This window comes from Lampris incognitus, chromosome 13, assembly GCF_029633865.1.
Source record: "Lampris incognitus isolate fLamInc1 chromosome 13, fLamInc1.hap2, whole genome shotgun sequence".
Lineage (NCBI taxonomy): Eukaryota > Metazoa > Chordata > Actinopteri > Lampriformes > Lampridae > Lampris > Lampris incognitus.
Window position 1 is genome coordinate 6,097,209 of NC_079223.1, and position 15,923 is coordinate 6,113,131.

At 52.3% G+C, this 15,923-nt stretch overlaps 2 protein-coding genes across 2 annotated transcripts in view; one reads left to right on the forward strand and one right to left on the reverse strand.

Annotated features, from left to right (window-relative positions):
• map3k4 (mitogen-activated protein kinase kinase kinase 4) overlaps positions 1 to 5,463 on the forward strand; it is a 46,022-nt gene extending 40,559 nt beyond the window's left edge. Inside the window, exons 19-27 of the mRNA XM_056291574.1 lie at positions 12 to 92; positions 199 to 390; positions 484 to 554; positions 658 to 774; positions 907 to 1,066; positions 1,870 to 1,992; positions 2,181 to 2,287; positions 3,986 to 4,165; positions 4,604 to 5,463. Coding sequence (XP_056147549.1) covers positions 12 to 92; positions 199 to 390; positions 484 to 554; positions 658 to 774; positions 907 to 1,066; positions 1,870 to 1,992; positions 2,181 to 2,287; positions 3,986 to 4,165; positions 4,604 to 4,624 — 1,052 coding nt within the window. The 3' untranslated portion in view covers positions 4,625 to 5,463. The remainder of the gene's footprint in view (positions 1 to 11; positions 93 to 198; positions 391 to 483; positions 555 to 657; positions 775 to 906; positions 1,067 to 1,869; positions 1,993 to 2,180; positions 2,288 to 3,985; positions 4,166 to 4,603) is intronic.
• A 1-nt stretch (position 5,464) lies between these two features.
• agpat4 (1-acylglycerol-3-phosphate O-acyltransferase 4 (lysophosphatidic acid acyltransferase, delta)) lies at positions 5,465 to 13,219 on the reverse strand. The gene is made up of 9 exons (XM_056291573.1): positions 12,983 to 13,219; positions 10,246 to 10,427; positions 9,417 to 9,586; positions 9,160 to 9,321; positions 8,866 to 9,019; positions 8,595 to 8,697; positions 8,333 to 8,408; positions 7,304 to 7,502; positions 5,465 to 6,124 (listed from the first exon to the last, which is right to left on the reverse strand). Exons 2-9 carry the CDS (start codon positions 10,421 to 10,423, stop codon positions 6,036 to 6,038), a joined length of 1,131 nt encoding a protein of 376 aa, XP_056147548.1. The 5' UTR covers positions 10,424 to 10,427; positions 12,983 to 13,219; the 3' UTR covers positions 5,465 to 6,035.
• Between the last annotated feature and the right edge of the window lie 2,704 nt (positions 13,220 to 15,923).

Sequence of the window (15,923 nt, forward strand, 5' to 3'; positions counted from 1 at the left end):
TCTCTCCTCAGAGCCTTCCTATCCTAAAGGAGACCCAAGCAGTGTTGCCCGCCGTAGCTGGGAGCTCCGTACTTTCATCAGCCAGTCCAAGAGTAAGAACGTTCAAAGATGTGGTAGATGTGCTATAGCATCAGAGGCAATGCAGTCTTATTTAGACCATGTTGGATGATGAGTGCTCTCTCCTCTTGTTGTCCTCAGATATGGCAGCCCGTCAGAGCCCCATGGAGGCGGTCCGTCGCTCCATTCGTGCCTTTGAGGAGAAACGCTATGCCGTAATGAAGCAGCGCAACATCATCGGCCAGGTGTGCCACACACCCAAGTCCTATGACAACGTCATGCAGGTTGGCCTCAGGAAGGTGACCTTCAAGTGGCAGAGGGGCAACAAGATAGGTAAAGCCAACTGAGAACAGTGTGTGCGCTTTTGTCGTGGCTTGTTGAGGTCACATTTCAGTTATTACATGGATGTCTGGTTTGTGAAAACAGGTGAAGGCCAGTATGGCAAAGTGTACACCTGCATCAACGTTGACACTGGAGAGCTGATGGCCATGAAGGAGGTATGTTTCCGACAAAGACCAATTAGTTAATTAAAAAGGAATGGTGTCTGCTGAGATGTGGAACAGGATGTTTCAGTCTTTTTTTGATCTTGTTTTCAAAAAGATCCGATTCCAACCTAATGACCACAAAACAATCAAAGAGACTGCAGATGAGTTGAAAATATTTGAAGGAATTAAACACCCAAACCTGGTGCGTTACTTCGGCGTTGAGCTCCATCGGGTAAGAACAATACTGCTGTTTCATACCAACCATCATTCGTCATGCCAAATGTCACCGCCATAGGATTTAGGAGCCATTTGAATGGTACTGATCACTCTTGTACTCCCGCCTCTCTCGCCCACTCATGTGTAGGAAGAGATGTACATCTTCATGGAGTACTGTGACGAGGGAACTCTAGAGGAGGTGTCTAGACTGGGGCTGCAGGAACACGTTATCAGACTCTACAGCAAACAGATCACTACAGCAATCAATGTTCTTCATGAACACGGCATCGTCCACCGCGACATCAAAGGTCAGTTACCACGTTTGGCCACCTGTGTCAACTCGTCTCACATTAGTCCCCCCCCCCCCAAAAGCATCCATTGTACATCTGACTTTGTTTGTCCAGTGATAACGAATTAAACATAAAAGCTTTTAGTGATGCTGTAGGTGTATCCACAAAGGTTTGTGGTTTGTTGCATTTTCTGTTCAGTCACGTTGAAATGAGTAAAATCTGCAGGTCATGAGATATTGATGGAACTTTCATTCTGGATTATTCTTTCATGTTATCCGAGTTTGAGAACATCTTTAGTACTGCATATTTTAACAGCATTGGAATTGTAAAGGTGGCACGGTGGCGAAGTGGTTAGCACGGTCGCCTCACAGCAAGAAGGTCCTGGATTTGAGCCCCGAGGTAGTCCAACCTTGAGGGGTCATCCCAGTTCGTCCTCTGTGTGGAGTTTGCATGTTCTCCCCGTGTCTGCTTCGGTTTCCTCCGGGTGCTCCAGTTTCCTCCCACAGTCCCAAAGACATGTAGGTCAGGTGATTCGGCCGCACTAAATTGTCCCTAGGTGTGAATGTGTGTGTGCACGTGTCGGCCCTGTGATGCACTGGCGGCCTGTCCAGGGGGTCTCCCTGTCTGCTGCCCAATGACTGCTGGGATAGTCGCCAGCATCCCCACGACCCTGAGAGCAGGATAAGCAGTTGGGATAATAGATGGATGTATGGAATTGTAAATGTAATTTTTGGTTTGGTTACGTTGAACAAACCTGTCTGTGGTGTACAGCAGGCCAGCGAGCTCTCACCGCCATGTTTCTGCTGTTGTTTTGATATCAGGAGCCAACATTTTCCTGACGTCATCGGGTCTGATCAAACTGGGTGACTTTGGCTGCTCAGTCAAACTGAAGAACAATGCCCATACCATGCCAGGGGAGGTGAACAGCACCCTCGGAACAGCAGGCAAGAAAACAATTGTTTCATACCACCAGCAGGTGTCACTGTTTCTCCAGAAAAACACTGAAAGATTTATCTGTTTGCAAACACAAAATAGTGACTATTCAAGTTCAATGTAAAGGTACTGCAAAGCAAGCATTCACCATCCAAATGACGATTATATTAAGTGACCCCCCCCCTTTTTTTTTTATTAGCGTACATGGCACCTGAAGTCATCACAAGAGCGAAGGGAGAAGGCCACGGGCGGGCAGCAGACATCTGGAGTCTCGGCTGTGTCCTGATTGAAATGGTAACTGGAAAGGTAAGGAAATTAGCCTGAGGCAAAATCCACTCCAGCTGTCAGGCCATGCATTGTGCTCTGCCCACTTGTTCCCCATAGTACCTTTTTGTTGTCTGTGTCACTAAAGAATTATATAACGCACAACTGGTTGCAAACAAAGATAAGTAATGAGGGCTCAATGGAAAACTGAAGCAAAAACACACAACAAATTGTCTTGTACTGCTGGCTGCCAGAACAGTAAAAAGTACCAAGGATTCTAACAAATTAAGTTTAAACAATAGCAAGACAATTACTATATGTATGTACACAGCAGTCCTTGTTTTTAGAGCATAATTTGGTTACGCTCACCTGAAAGGAATTGTGGCTTAATTTGGAGCAGCAGTGGCTTTTCCAGATCCGCAAGTAAATTTGAATTCTTGTGTGAATTATCTGTTCATAAAATGTGTATGCAGACGTAAACAAGTCAATTTGTGTTTCTAGCAAATGTTATTTCCTAGATTATGTTAGTTATGTTATTGTTATTTTAGTAGTCCCCCCACCCCGGCCAGATCAGTCCGCCACCCCGGACAGATCAGTCCGCTGTCAGTCTTAAAGGGTTTCAACAGTCACAGATTAAGCGCTGGTTATAATGTATGTTATCCACCAATACATGTACAACCTGCCGTTAGGATCAGATGATTTTGCTTGTCAATGATCGACTACATTTTTTACATTTCACTCCTGTAAACCACGAGACTTAGCAGTACTGCAGATTTTAAAACACAATAACCCTCTAAATTATGTAGAGAATATCATTTAATATTATCTAAAAATATCTGTGGCCTCAGGTAAAATACCTGAAGTCATCCAATGATAGTTTCTCTTTATTTTCAAAAAGATATCGGGGCGTCCGGGTAGCGTAGTGGTCTAATCCATTGCCTACCAACACGGGGATCGCCGGTTTGAATCCCCGCGTTACCTCCGGCTTGGTCAGGCGTCACAGACGCAATTGGCCGTGTCTGCGGGTGGGAAGCCGGATGTGGGTATGTGTCCTGGTCACTGCACTAGCGCCTCCTCTGGTCGGTCGGGGCGCCTGTTCGGGGGGTAGGGGGAACTGGAAGGGGAATAGCGTGACCCTCCCATGCGCTACGTCCCCCTGGTGAAACACCTCACTGTCAGGTGAAAAGAAGCGGCTGGCGACTCCACATGTATGGGAGGAGGCATGTGCTGGTTTGCAGCCCTCCCCGGATCGGCAGAGGGGTTGGAGCAGCGACTGGGACGACTCGGAAGAGTGGGTTACTTGGCCAAGTACAATTGGGGAGGGGGAAAAAGGGAGGGGTATTGGTACAAATCCAGCCCTTGGAGACAAGTTCATTTAGTGGAGCCTTTCGTAGCTGAGCTTTCAGGTCAGATAGTTCCTGACGACCTTTTTTGTCTGTGTGACGTAACTGGCAGTCCTCTACAAAACCTGCTGCCGGTTTCAGAAATGTGAAATTCCAGCTGGTTATGAATGAAGAGCTGACCCAGAATCTTCGTAATAGCAAGTCAAATCTTTGCCATCAAGTTTTTGGCTCGTTGCCTCAGACTCCAGGTTACTCACCAGGTGTACCAAGCCCTGAAGCGACACGTCTCTCCGACAACACAGAGAGCAGGTCATTGTCTGGGAAAATTAACCTTTCTGTTGTAAGCTGCAAGCCAGTATGTGACGCATCCCTCTCTGTACCTGTTCCAACCCTGCAGCGGCCCTGGCACGAGTACGAGCACAACTTCCAGATCATGTACAAGGTTGGCATGGGCCATAAACCTCCCATCCCGGAGAAGCTGAGCACAGAGGGAAAGGACTTCCTTGGCCACTGTCTGGAGAGTGAACCCAAACGCCGCTGGACCGCCAGCATGCTGCTGGACCACCCATTTGTTAAGGTTAGACACACAAGCCTAACGAAAATGACATGGCACATTAACCATGAAAGGATCCTTTTTTCATAGTGTGTTGAGATTTGTCCAGGAACCATGTAAAATACCAACCCCGGCAAAATGTGGCTCCTGGTGATGAGGTAAAAATAAAACACACATTTCTGCAAAAGAAAATTCCTCATTTAATTTTACTTTGGAATAATTACAAACTTTATGCAAAGGCTCCCACTTGTTAGTGGGAGCTGCGTTTGGCAGACCGTTGTGCAGACATTCATTCTGTTGCTTCCCTGCAGGGCATACAAAGATTTCATATTTGAAACTTGTACTATATAAAAGTAGGCGATATGGAGAGCGTAGCTGCATGTGTGCATGTTGATAGACGGGGGTGGGGTAAACGATAATAAAAGCCCCTGTGACAGCTACGGTGTCTCGCCTCTGCCTCAGGTTTGTACCGACGAAGAGTGACTTGGACCTCTGGGCTTCAACGTTTACAAAACAAAGCACTACTGTACATGCTGTCGGCGAAGAGAAACGGAAACGACTGCGGCCACGAAGACCAGGAGGCGCTGACGGATGCAGGCACATGGAGCTAAACTGAGGAACTGTACATGCTATCATTTCAGAGGACAACTGGACCTACGGAGTTAGAGGGTTGTGTTTTGACGTACCGTTGGACTGGGGGGGGGGTGTACATACTGTAAGAATGGGATTGGTTCTGATCCTTGTATAAACAATATTGTAAAGTCAAAGTAATTATAGCCAAATGTGTTGTTCTCACTGGTGAAGATCTCAGAAAAGGCGATGAGGATTTTTTTTTTAAGAAACGGGGGGAGGGGGGGCAAAAGCTATGGCACTTTTTAAATACTGTTTACCCACAGGGGAGGCAGTTTACTGGGGGGGGGTATATTTTATTTCAGCAGGCCTTTAGACAAGTTGATGTGGTGGTGGGGAGGGGGTCTTATTTACATTGTCTTTTTTTTTTTTTGGATGTTGTGAGCCCCATTAAAACAAAAGCGGGAGGTGTTGTTTTACCGTGTTAACGCCATTAAAACGTGCAAAATAAGTTGGCATTCATTGGGCTGGGGTGGGCACCCAGGAAGGATTTTTTTTTTAATGTATTTTTTTTTCCTTTGCCTTGATGAGGAATAAACGTCACCAGTAGTATCGTGTCGGAGCCGTGGCGGCTGTTTGAAACGGTATCCGAGTCAAGCCAGTGGCGTGCTGTAAAAAGCTGTCCGTGAGTGACGGGAGCGTGGCCGACCAAGAGAGAGAGAGACACGGGGTCTGCCCGCCCGCCCTCCCTCCCTCCCTCCCTCCCTCCCTGCTGCTGAACACATAACATCCATATTTAACCATTATACAGACACTGACAAGCACAACTTCTGCTCCTCTGCTGCTCTACAGTGTTTGCTATGTACAAACAATAATTAATAAACAAATCTTTTTTTTTAAGAAAATTGGAACATGTGTTTCCTGTCACCGTGATTACTTCCAAAGGTCAGGGCAGTACTTGGCTATCTAGAGAGGTAGTGGTCTTATTTTATTACTTTGTATGAATTTTAGTTTCATGTGCAGTTAAACTTGGGGGGGAAAAGCTTTGTGAAGCTCGGCCCGTATTCCGGCTGCAGCTTTGTCCCCTGCAGACCCAACGCACCAAATCTGCACGGTTCCGTTTGATAATAGTGTGTAATTTTGCAGGGAGCGTCGCTCGTCCACAACACACCCCCCCCCCCCCCCGTGCTTCTGAAGCAGGCTTGCACTTGTTCAGCCAGCAGCGTCGCACTGAACTGTAGCTTCAGGCCACAACAAGCTCTCTGCTGCAAAGACTTGCAGCCTCAGCAGCTGTGTGTTGGGAGCCGCTCTGCGTAAGGGGGTCTCAGTTGTTGGGGGGAGCGTCCCTGTTCCCGTAGCTTGAGCCTCTCTCAATCTCAGTCTGGCCGATCATCCATCGCACGCCCAGTGAAGCTGGATAGAGAAGAAACCAGAAGAAATACGTTCAGTCTTGCTGATTTGATTTTGATATACTTTAATGATCCCCGTAGGGGAATTACACTCTGCATTTAACCCCCATCCTAGCTGTGCAGCTAGGAGCCGCGGGCAGCCGCCGTGCAGCACCCGGGGACCAACTCCAGCTGGTCTTGCCCTGCCTCGGTCAGGGGCACAGACGGGAGTATTAACCCTGACATGCATGGCTTCTTGATGGCGGGGGAAAACCACAGCACCCGGAGAAAACCCACCGTAGACACGGGGGAGAACATGCAAACTCCACACAGAGGACGACCTGGGATGACCCCCAAGGTTGGACGACCCCGGGGTTCGAACCCAGGACCTTCTTGCTGTGAAGCGGCCGCGCTAACCACTGCACCACCGTGCCGTGCCGTGCTGAAGTGGAATGGTTTTTAAAAAAGCAGCAGTTTGTGTAGTAATATCCATGATTATTTCCACAATAAATTTATCGCCGGGTTGTAATTGTATTTTCCCTTGCAGATAAGAGGAAAGTAAGTATTTTTCTTGATAAAACTGATTTCATCTAAAGAAAAATACAGCACATCACCGGTATTTCAAGGCTAATGTTAGTTTCATGCACCAAAGTCAATAGATTTATATACATTTTGATGCAAATGTACAAAACTGATATTTGGTTGGAAGAACCGAAAGCAATTTGAGTTTTTTCATTGGCCAGCATACACATTTTCAAGAGGCTGATAACAGAGCATTAAAACCCCACGACAAATTCAACCCACTCAAGACTCTGCTACCACATTTGAATGAGAGATCTTTGGCCGGATTTAAGATTTTGACTCCGATGTGACACATCTGTGTACATTTACTGTGGAAACATGCCCTTCATGAACCCATACCGAGAAAATCAGTTACCTCCAGTACACTCATGACAACTCTGCAGATGGACAAATGACTTAATATGCTAACAAGAGAGGAGTGCATGCCCGATATGGCTAGGGACAGGCCCCAAATGCCGGTAATTTATACTTTCCAGAAAAGGGAACTTGCATAACTTACATTGGAGCTGCCGAATCTGCTGCTTAATGGGACATTTGGAAAAAGAGGAACTAGTTAAACAGAGAAGTGGCATTAGACCTGCTGCAGGGGGATCCCCCGCCGGCTTTAATGTGCAAAACCAACCTGTGTAGCACAGAACCACAGAGGCCAGGATGGTGAACACCGACCCAGAGCTGACCAGCCGAACCAGTAGTAAGCCTAAGGGGTAGAGGAGCAAGCAGGACCAGAACAGCCAGTTGATCAGGGTCCAGGGTCGGCGCGGGGGGCTCGCCACGGTGCAGGGGAAACGCCCGGTCTGTGAATAATGCTCCTGAAAGCTGTCCTGCGGACACAGAATCAGAAACACTTTGTCATTTCATTTCATGCACTTGCGCACACGAAATGAAACGAAACATCGTTTCCCCCAGCCCACAGCAGTGCAAAAAATCACTGTCCAAGAGAACAAACGGCAGCCAGAATGACTGTCGGAACTGCAGGTCTGCATGGGCTAGCAGTTAGCTTAGCCTGCCCCGCTTCCACGTCCTGTCAGACCGCCCTCGGTGTTTCCTCTTCGGGCGCAGCTCCAGTCAGGGCCGTGGTCCCTGGGCCCACAGGATGCAGCAGACCAGGCTCCCTCAGCCGATCCAGCGCCAGCTCTCCCAGCCGTCAAACGAAGACAAAACAAACTTAGATGCAGACGTGGACAAAGACACTGCATGGACGGTGCTGGGTGGGTAGGGCCGCCGCAAACGTGAATTTGCGCTGCCATCTTCCTATGCACACACATATACACACATATCACTTGTGTGTATCTGCAGTCTTCAGTTGCAGATACACACAAGTGATACCACAAAGTCCTTGCTGTGATCAGCATGGCCAAGACCAGATACAGCGAGGGCCGTGTTATGGGCCACCTTTTTAGAAACAACATGTATCGCACTTCTCTTATCACTGTGGCTGCTGCCAGCAACATTGCCAAGATGGCACTGCTTGAAATTACATTCACCAGCCGGCAAAGATTTACAGGTTTGTTAGCAAGAATGGAAACACCCAAACAAAGGTCGAGGGTGTTTCATCGGGGCCTGTGACTCATCATCGCAAAACCAAGCTGTAGTTTAGCACCAACACAACACACTATTGTATTTCATTCATCCCCTTGTTAAACCCTCCGACCTTCTCCTGGTACAGCTTGTGGAGCCAGGCGGCACACTCTGCCCCCTCCTCTGGGACGCTCTCCAGGGGGATTCTCCTGCAAACAGAGGAGTCAGATCTCTTAGATAAATCATAATCAGCCCAGCCACGCTAGAGATGAGCTCGAGATGGTAGCAAAAACATCGGGGAGGAAATGAACCGGAGATGTGAGATTCCACACGACCGTCAATGACTCAAAATGTGAGTGTGTGTGGGTGGGGCTGTGTGGGTGTTGGTGTTGTACCTTACGTATAGATCAGCATGATACTTCTGTCCATTTAAAACTCCCAGTAACGTAGGCACTTCATTGTTTCTGAAGTTCAGCGTTGAATCATACACCGCAGCAACTACACAAAGGAGGGCGGACGGGGCCAGTTACTAAACCGTACCACTAATTTGACGTGCAAATCAATGTGGCAAAAGCAACGGCTGTCGTCCTCTTATGGTAACACCTGTAACACCCGCTATCTGATACCGATGGTCTAAATGTATTATCCCAGGGGGCGGACTCTCACCTTTTCCTCTGAGATTTTGGACGGTGACCCAGAAGCCTTTGGTCCTGGGTAGCAGATGATGCTTCAGTTTGGGCAAACCTTTGCTCTCCGCCACCTGCATGCTGATCTCATGTTTCTTTGGCGTGAAGCGCGTTCCCTCGCAGTAAAGCAAGAACTAGTGCCAGGAAGTTAGGTTCGATCAATCCACTCATAACACCATCCACATATACCTTCCATTATAATCACTTTTAAACTATACCGTCACTCACAAACATTTACATTTCCATGTTATTGGCACCTACAGCCAAGTCTTACCCAAAAGTTTTCCGGGTAATCCCTCAGGTTCTGGAGACTTTGAGTCACCGTTCTCTGGTCGTCCTCCCACTTCCTCTTACAGAACACAATCTCCAGGAAGTTCCACATCCAGCCAATCACAGGCACATAGGCCAGCTCCTTTTTAGCCAACACCTTAGAGCTCTGGACAAGTTAAAATGTAGACCTCGTTAGAAGGTGTTCAGGATGGCACCGGGGCTGACCTCTGTGGCTCAAAGGCCGGGTACGGCTCGACTTACCCCAAGGACACCAAATCTCTCACAGAAGGTCCAACCACACAGGAAGTCTATTTCAAAGTTGTGGTTGAGAACAACAATTGCATTTTCTTTTCCGTACAGCGGGTAACTTTTGGGGTCGGTGTAGAGCGTGCATTCAGTCCCGGACCACCACTCCAGGGCCGCCACCAACTCTGAGGAGAACAAAGTCAAAGGTGGTCGTCTCTGCTTCTGCTGAGCGAATCAGGAGTCAGGAACCCTTTGCGGATTCGTTTCATCCACTTGCACACACGAAATGAAACGAAACATCACTTCCCCCAGCCCACAGCGGCGCAGCACAAAGACAACAACACACACCCGAAGACTACAAGAACACACATATCCAAACTAACACACAAATCTAAACTAAACAACAACAAAAAAATCACTGTCCAGGAGAACCAACGCCAGCCAGGATGACTGTCAGAGCTGCCGGTCTGCATGGGCTAGCAGTTAGCTTAGCCTGCCCCGCTTCCGCGTCCTGTCAGACCGCCCTCGGTGCCTCCTCCTCGGGCGCAGCTCCGGTCAGGACCCTGGTCCTTGGGCCCTCCAGACGCAGCCTGCATCATGACGTCCTATCTTGCCTACGTATGACATCCTAAAGCTGGGCCCTTTTCCCTCGTCGCATACAGAAAATGAGACTGAAAACAAGCAACGGGTACGGTTACGTACTTTGTTATGTGAAACACAACGGACTGGTCAGCAAGGTTTACACAAATGCTGCCCTGCCCACGGCAATGCTCCCTCCTCCCATCACAATTCGGGAGAAACTCTGACAAGCGACAGATTTCGGCGACGGTGGTTGTGAACTCACGGCTACTGATGCAGTAGGCCAGTCTGCAGTTGATCTTGCGGGCCAGCTGCTTGTTGAGAAGCCACAGGGGGAGGGTGCAGAGCTGCAACAGGTTGATGATGAGGCCGCTGGCCAGGAACACATACCAGATGACCAGGTGGCACAAGAACTGGGATTTCAGCAGCTGCAGGAGGCCCATCTCTCTGTTAAGCACACGGCAGTGAAACACGGTTACGACTCCCCATCACACACAAACACACACGCACAACAATCTCCCGTGAGGTAATTATGCATCAGAGCGCAGTATGAAATGCAACTTGATTGGTTGATCATGCCATTCAGCATTGCATCACTGTCCTCGGGCGAGATGACCCCCCCCCCCGTGACCACTGGCCTAGGAGAGCAAGGGCAGCCATTCAGCTTTGCATCACTGTCCTCGGGCGAGATGACCCCCCCGTGACCACTGGCCTAGGAGAGCAAGGGCAGCCATTCAGCTTTGCATCACTGTCCTCGGGCGAGATGACCCCCCCGTGACCACTGGCCTAGGAGAGCAAGGGCAGCCATTCAGCTTTGCATCACTGTCCTCGGGCGAGATGACCCCCCGTGACCACTGGCCTAGGAGAGCAAGGGCAGCCATTCAGCTTTGCATCACTGTCCTCAGGCGAGATGACCCCCCCCCCCCCATGACCACTGGCCTAGGAGAGCAAGGGCAGCCATTCAGCTTTGCATCACTGTCCTCAGGCGAGATGACCCCCCCGTGACCACTGGCCTAGGAGAGCAAGGGCAGCCATTCAGCTTTGCATCACTGTCCTCGGGCGAGATGACCCCCCCCCCATGACCACTGGCCTAGGAGAGCAAGGGCAGCCATTCAGCTTTGCATCACTGTCCTCAGGCGAGATGACCCCCCCCCCGTGACCACTGGCCTAGGAGAGCAAGGGCAGCCATTCAGCTTTGCATCACTGTCCTCGGGCGAGATGACCCCCCCGTGACCACTGGCCTAGGAGAGCCAGGGCAATCATTCAGCTTTGCATCACTGTCTTTGGGAGAGATCACCCCCCCCCCCGTGACCACTGGCCTAGGAGAGCAAGGGCAGTCATTCAGCTTTGCATCACTGTCCTCGGGTGAGATGACCCCCCCCCCCGTGACCACTAGCCTAGGAGAGCAAGGGCAGCCATTCAGCTTTGCATCACTGTCCTCGGGCGAGATGACCCCCCCCCCCGTGACCACTGGCCTAGGAGAGCAAGGGCAGCCATTCAGCTTTGCATCACTGTCCTCGGGCGAGATGACCCCCCCCCCCATGACCACTGGCCTAGGAGAGCAAGGGCAGTCATTCAGCATTGCATCACTGTCCCCGAGCGAGATGACCCCCCCGTGACCACTGGTCTAGGAGAGCAAGGGCAGCCATTCAGCATTGCATCACTGTCCTCGGGCGAGATGACCCCCCCCCGTGACCACTGGCCTAGGAGAGCCAGGGCAGCCATTCAGCTTTGCATCACTGTCCTCGGGCGAGATGACCCCCCCCCCCGTGACCACTGGCCTAGGAGAGCAAGGGCAGTCATTCAGCATTGCATCACTGTCCTCGAGCGAGATGACCCCCCGTGACCACTGGCCTAGGAGAGCAAGGGCAGTCATTCAGCATTGCATCACTGTCCTCAGGCGAGATGACCCCCCCCCCCCCCCCCGTGACCACTGGCCTAGGAGAGCCAGGGCAGCCATTCAACTTTGCATCACTGTCCTCGGGCGAGATGACCCCCCCCCCCCCCCGTGACCACTGGCCTAGGAGAGCCAGGGCAGCCATTCAGCTTTGCATCACTGTCCTCGGGCGAGATGACCCCCCCCCCCCCCCCCGTGACCACTGGCCTAGGAGAGCAAGGGCAGTCTTGTCCCAGGCGGTGACAGCTAGTACGTTGCAGCAGTTGGCAGCGTGCTCAGAAATAAAGCCCTCCATTCATCGGACTTGTTCATTTCACTCCCTCCCAAGCTGAACTGAACCTCTGAGGCGTCGGTGCAGAAAACCAAGCGACCTAGACGGAGCAAACAGCGGCCCTTCTCCGCACTGCACCGCGGCCTTTTTCTGGACGTGGTCACCGCACATGAGCACGTGTGTACTGCAGCTGCGGCCGTGGGCCTACGGTTTGCTGGAAGACGTGTGGGCATCCTTCACAGGTTCTGCTTCGTCAGGTCCACCATTACACGCCACTCGCCGATGACGTCAGGGCCAAACAGCGAACCGGCCCCACGGATACACGTGTCGGGGGGGTAAACAGCGTCACCAGGTTGTGCAAAGTCCCACTGCTCTGCAGAAGAAGTGGCTGCTAACAACGCGTCACCACAATGAGGGCCCTCGTGAGGAGTTTGCATGTAGGTGTACATTATTCTTGTGTGTGTTTCCCTGAGTGTGCATGTGTGTGTGTGTGCGTGTGTGTGTGTGTGTGTGTTGGGAGGGTACATCTGGTGCAACAAGTAGGACATGGTAGGACAAGGACTTGATTATTATTCCACTGGAGCAAAAGTGTAAAACACAATACAAACATGGCAAAACATCTACAATCAATCAAATGAAAACTAAATAAATGATCGCGCGCGACATGACCCAACATGACCTGAGCCGAATTAGTCACACAACACAACACAACACAAAACAACACAAAACAACACAAAACAACACAAAACAAAACAAAACAAAGAGTCTAGGAAGTCATTACAAACACGCGTGTGTGTGTGCACACGCTAAACCCAGCTGAAACGAGGCGTTTACCTTGCTGCGGTCCCTCTCTCAGAATCCGGGCAGAAGTTCAGGTCCAGAACCCATGGACCCAAAACGGAGGTGGTACGACTGGGGCAGAACCGCGGGTCTTCACAAGCTCCGCACGCTGTGTGACGACGCCCTCCCACCGAACGCAGGCTCGGCCAGACTTCCCTGTGCTGGGCACCGCACCCATCACCAAACCACGCCCGAAAACCCGACGGAGCGCGATGTGTTTGGTGCGCGCTTCCTCCACCCCTTTCAGCAAGGATGACGCACACGCGCACGCGCACGCGCGCACGGATCCTTGCGCGCAACACGTTGCACTCCTCCCCGGACACAAGGAAGTGCCAGGACCTGAGCCATTAGTCACACTTGAACTCTGCGGTCGGGGTCAGGCGGGGTTGGGTCTGTTTACTGCGTCTCGGCCTCCGCGCGTCATTGCGTAATCCTCGCCGTCTGTCGCCCGGCGACGCCTCCCCCTCCTCGGCGAGCCGGCGCGCTCCTGTAGTCCGCCGAGCACCTTGACCGCGTGTGTCCTGTGTTAGACCCGGTCCTGGCGTCGGCCGCTGCGCAGAGACGCGCCCACTACGGCGGAGGCGCCGCTCTGCAGGAGCGGCCCAGCGGTCCGGCTCCGTGCTCTGCTCCTGGTAAGAGGGGGGAGATCCGCAACATGTCTGGAGGAAGGAAGGGAGGGAGGGAGGTCGTGCGCTTAGCTTCTCCAGGCAGATCAAGGGAAACTGTGCCGGGTCTCCCACCGAGTGCTGGACCCGTCTGGACCACCCCACTCCGGCGGAGCCGCGTCGCTGCCGGAAGCAGCAGCGAGCTTTTGACGGCCGCGCTCTTGATGAGTCCGGCTGGAAGAGACCTGACCCGGGAGACCCGTCCAAGGTGGCGACCACACGGCCCCTCCCGCAAAATCCGTACCGCTCTCGGCCACGCCCCGAACCGAACCCGGGTACTGGTGGAAGACTGGAGCCTTCCAGACACGGCAGCGGCAGCGGAGCGGGTGATGCAGGGGTCCAAGCCCCCCAGCTCAGTCCACCAAGCCGCGAGCCCTGACCAGAAGCAACCACCAGCGCCAGATGCTCGTCAGAGACGTAGTTGCTTCCACCTGGTGACGAGTTCGGTCCACTCCTCACATGGGACGGGCCGGCTTAAAGCCGGGGTTCTGGTTTCATGCTCCGCAGTTATGTTGTGGAGGGTAAGCTGACAGGTCCATGCAACATGCACCCTACACCCAGTGTGATGAAGCCCTCCCTCCCCCACACCGCCCCACGGAACCCCCACACAGCCTCACGGAACCCCCACAGAACCCCCACACAGCCCCACGGAACCACCCCCCCACGGAACCCCCACAGAACCCCCACACAGCCCCACGGACCCCCCCCACGGAACCCCCACAGAACCCACACACAGCCCCACAGAACCCCCGCACAGCCCCACGGAACCCCCACAGAACCCCCACACAGCCCCACGGAACCCCCACTCAGCCCCACAGAACCCCCACACAGCCCCACGGAACCCCCACTCAGCCCTATGGAACCCCCACAGAACCCCCACACAGCCCCACGGAACCCCCCCCCCACGGAACCTCCACAGAACCCCCACACAGCACCACGGAACCCCCCACACAGCCTCACGGAAACCCCACAGAACCCCCACACAGCCCCACGGAACCCCCACAGAACCCCCACTCAGCCCCACGGAACCCCCACAGAACCCCGACACAGCCCCACGGAACCCCCACACCGCCCCACGGAACCCCCACGGAACCCCCACTCAGCCCCACGGAACCCCCACACCGCCCCACGGAACCCCCACTCAGCCCCACGGAACCCCCACACAGCCCCACGCAGCCCCACGGAACCCCCACACCGCCCCACGGAACCCCCACGACGCCCCACGGAACCCTGATGCACTGAGGGAACAGACGCTACACACCGCGTTGTGTCGTGGTTGTTGTCCAGTAATAAAACAGATCTTGTGGCGAAGCGGAAAAAGGAATTTTCCCTTCTGGAGACGCAACGTGAGCAGCCATGGAGGAAGCCACGGGTGAACGACGCTGCTTCTTTGTAGACAGCGCCCTCTACCGGCGATGGATGATATGTGCACATCCACAAATCCTCAACTCGAGCTGTGCTTATGATGCTCGAATGCAGAATCCCCCCCCAATCCCCCCCCCCCTTTTTAAACCAGGAAGTTGATGCAGCTTGCTGATGAGAGGCCGGGGGCCCTGCGGAAGTTGCACAGGTGGGAGAAAAGCGACTCAACGCGTGCAGGGTCCCTCCATCCCGTCGCTCCAGCAGCTGCTTTCCACCCGGAGTAGCGACTGGTCGGATGGAAAACCTGCACATTTCTTTTCTCTTTTATTTATAGGGAAAAATAAACATTCAAAATACAACATACACATATTAAACCAATAGGAAAACAACATATTTCACAAACTCACCGAACTCTACACACTCAAGGAGGACGAGAATTAGACATTAAAACACCGGTAGACGAGCGGTACCCTGCAGGTTTTGGCATGGACCCAGCCTACAGACCCTCCCCCCCACCACATCAAAGAAATCAGACCAAAAACACACATAATACCATGCACACTACACCATTTAACCAAAATCCAGCTTCACCCTCCCTCCTTCCCCGACCACACTAAAACTGCTCCCCCCCCCCCCACAGATCCACCCTCCCTCCTTCCCCGACCACACTAAAACTGCTCCCCCCCACAGATCCACCGATAAACTCTGCTTCTCCAGGACAACACATCAACACCTCTTCCATTACACTCCTGACCACCCACCCACATTACACTCCTGACCCACCCACCCACATTACACTCCTGACCACCCACCCACCATTACACTCCTGACCACCCACCCACCCACCCACCAGTACACTCCTGACCCACCATTACACTCCTGACCCACCCACCCACATTACACTCCTG

Excerpts from the sequence above, each read along its gene's own strand:
- agpat4 (XM_056291573.1), bottom strand. The coding sequence starts at position 10,423 with ATGGGCCTCCTGCAGCTGCTGAAATCCCAGTTCTTGTGCCACCTGGTC. Across the intron at positions 9,587-10,245 it reads GGCCTACTGCATCAGTAGCC|AGTTGGTGGCGGCCCTGGAG; the intron begins GTGAGTTCACAA and ends TGTTCTCCTCAG. Across the intron at positions 9,322-9,416 it reads AGAGATTTGGTGTCCTTGGG|AGCTCTAAGGTGTTGGCTAA; the intron begins GTAAGTCGAGCC and ends TAACTTGTCCAG.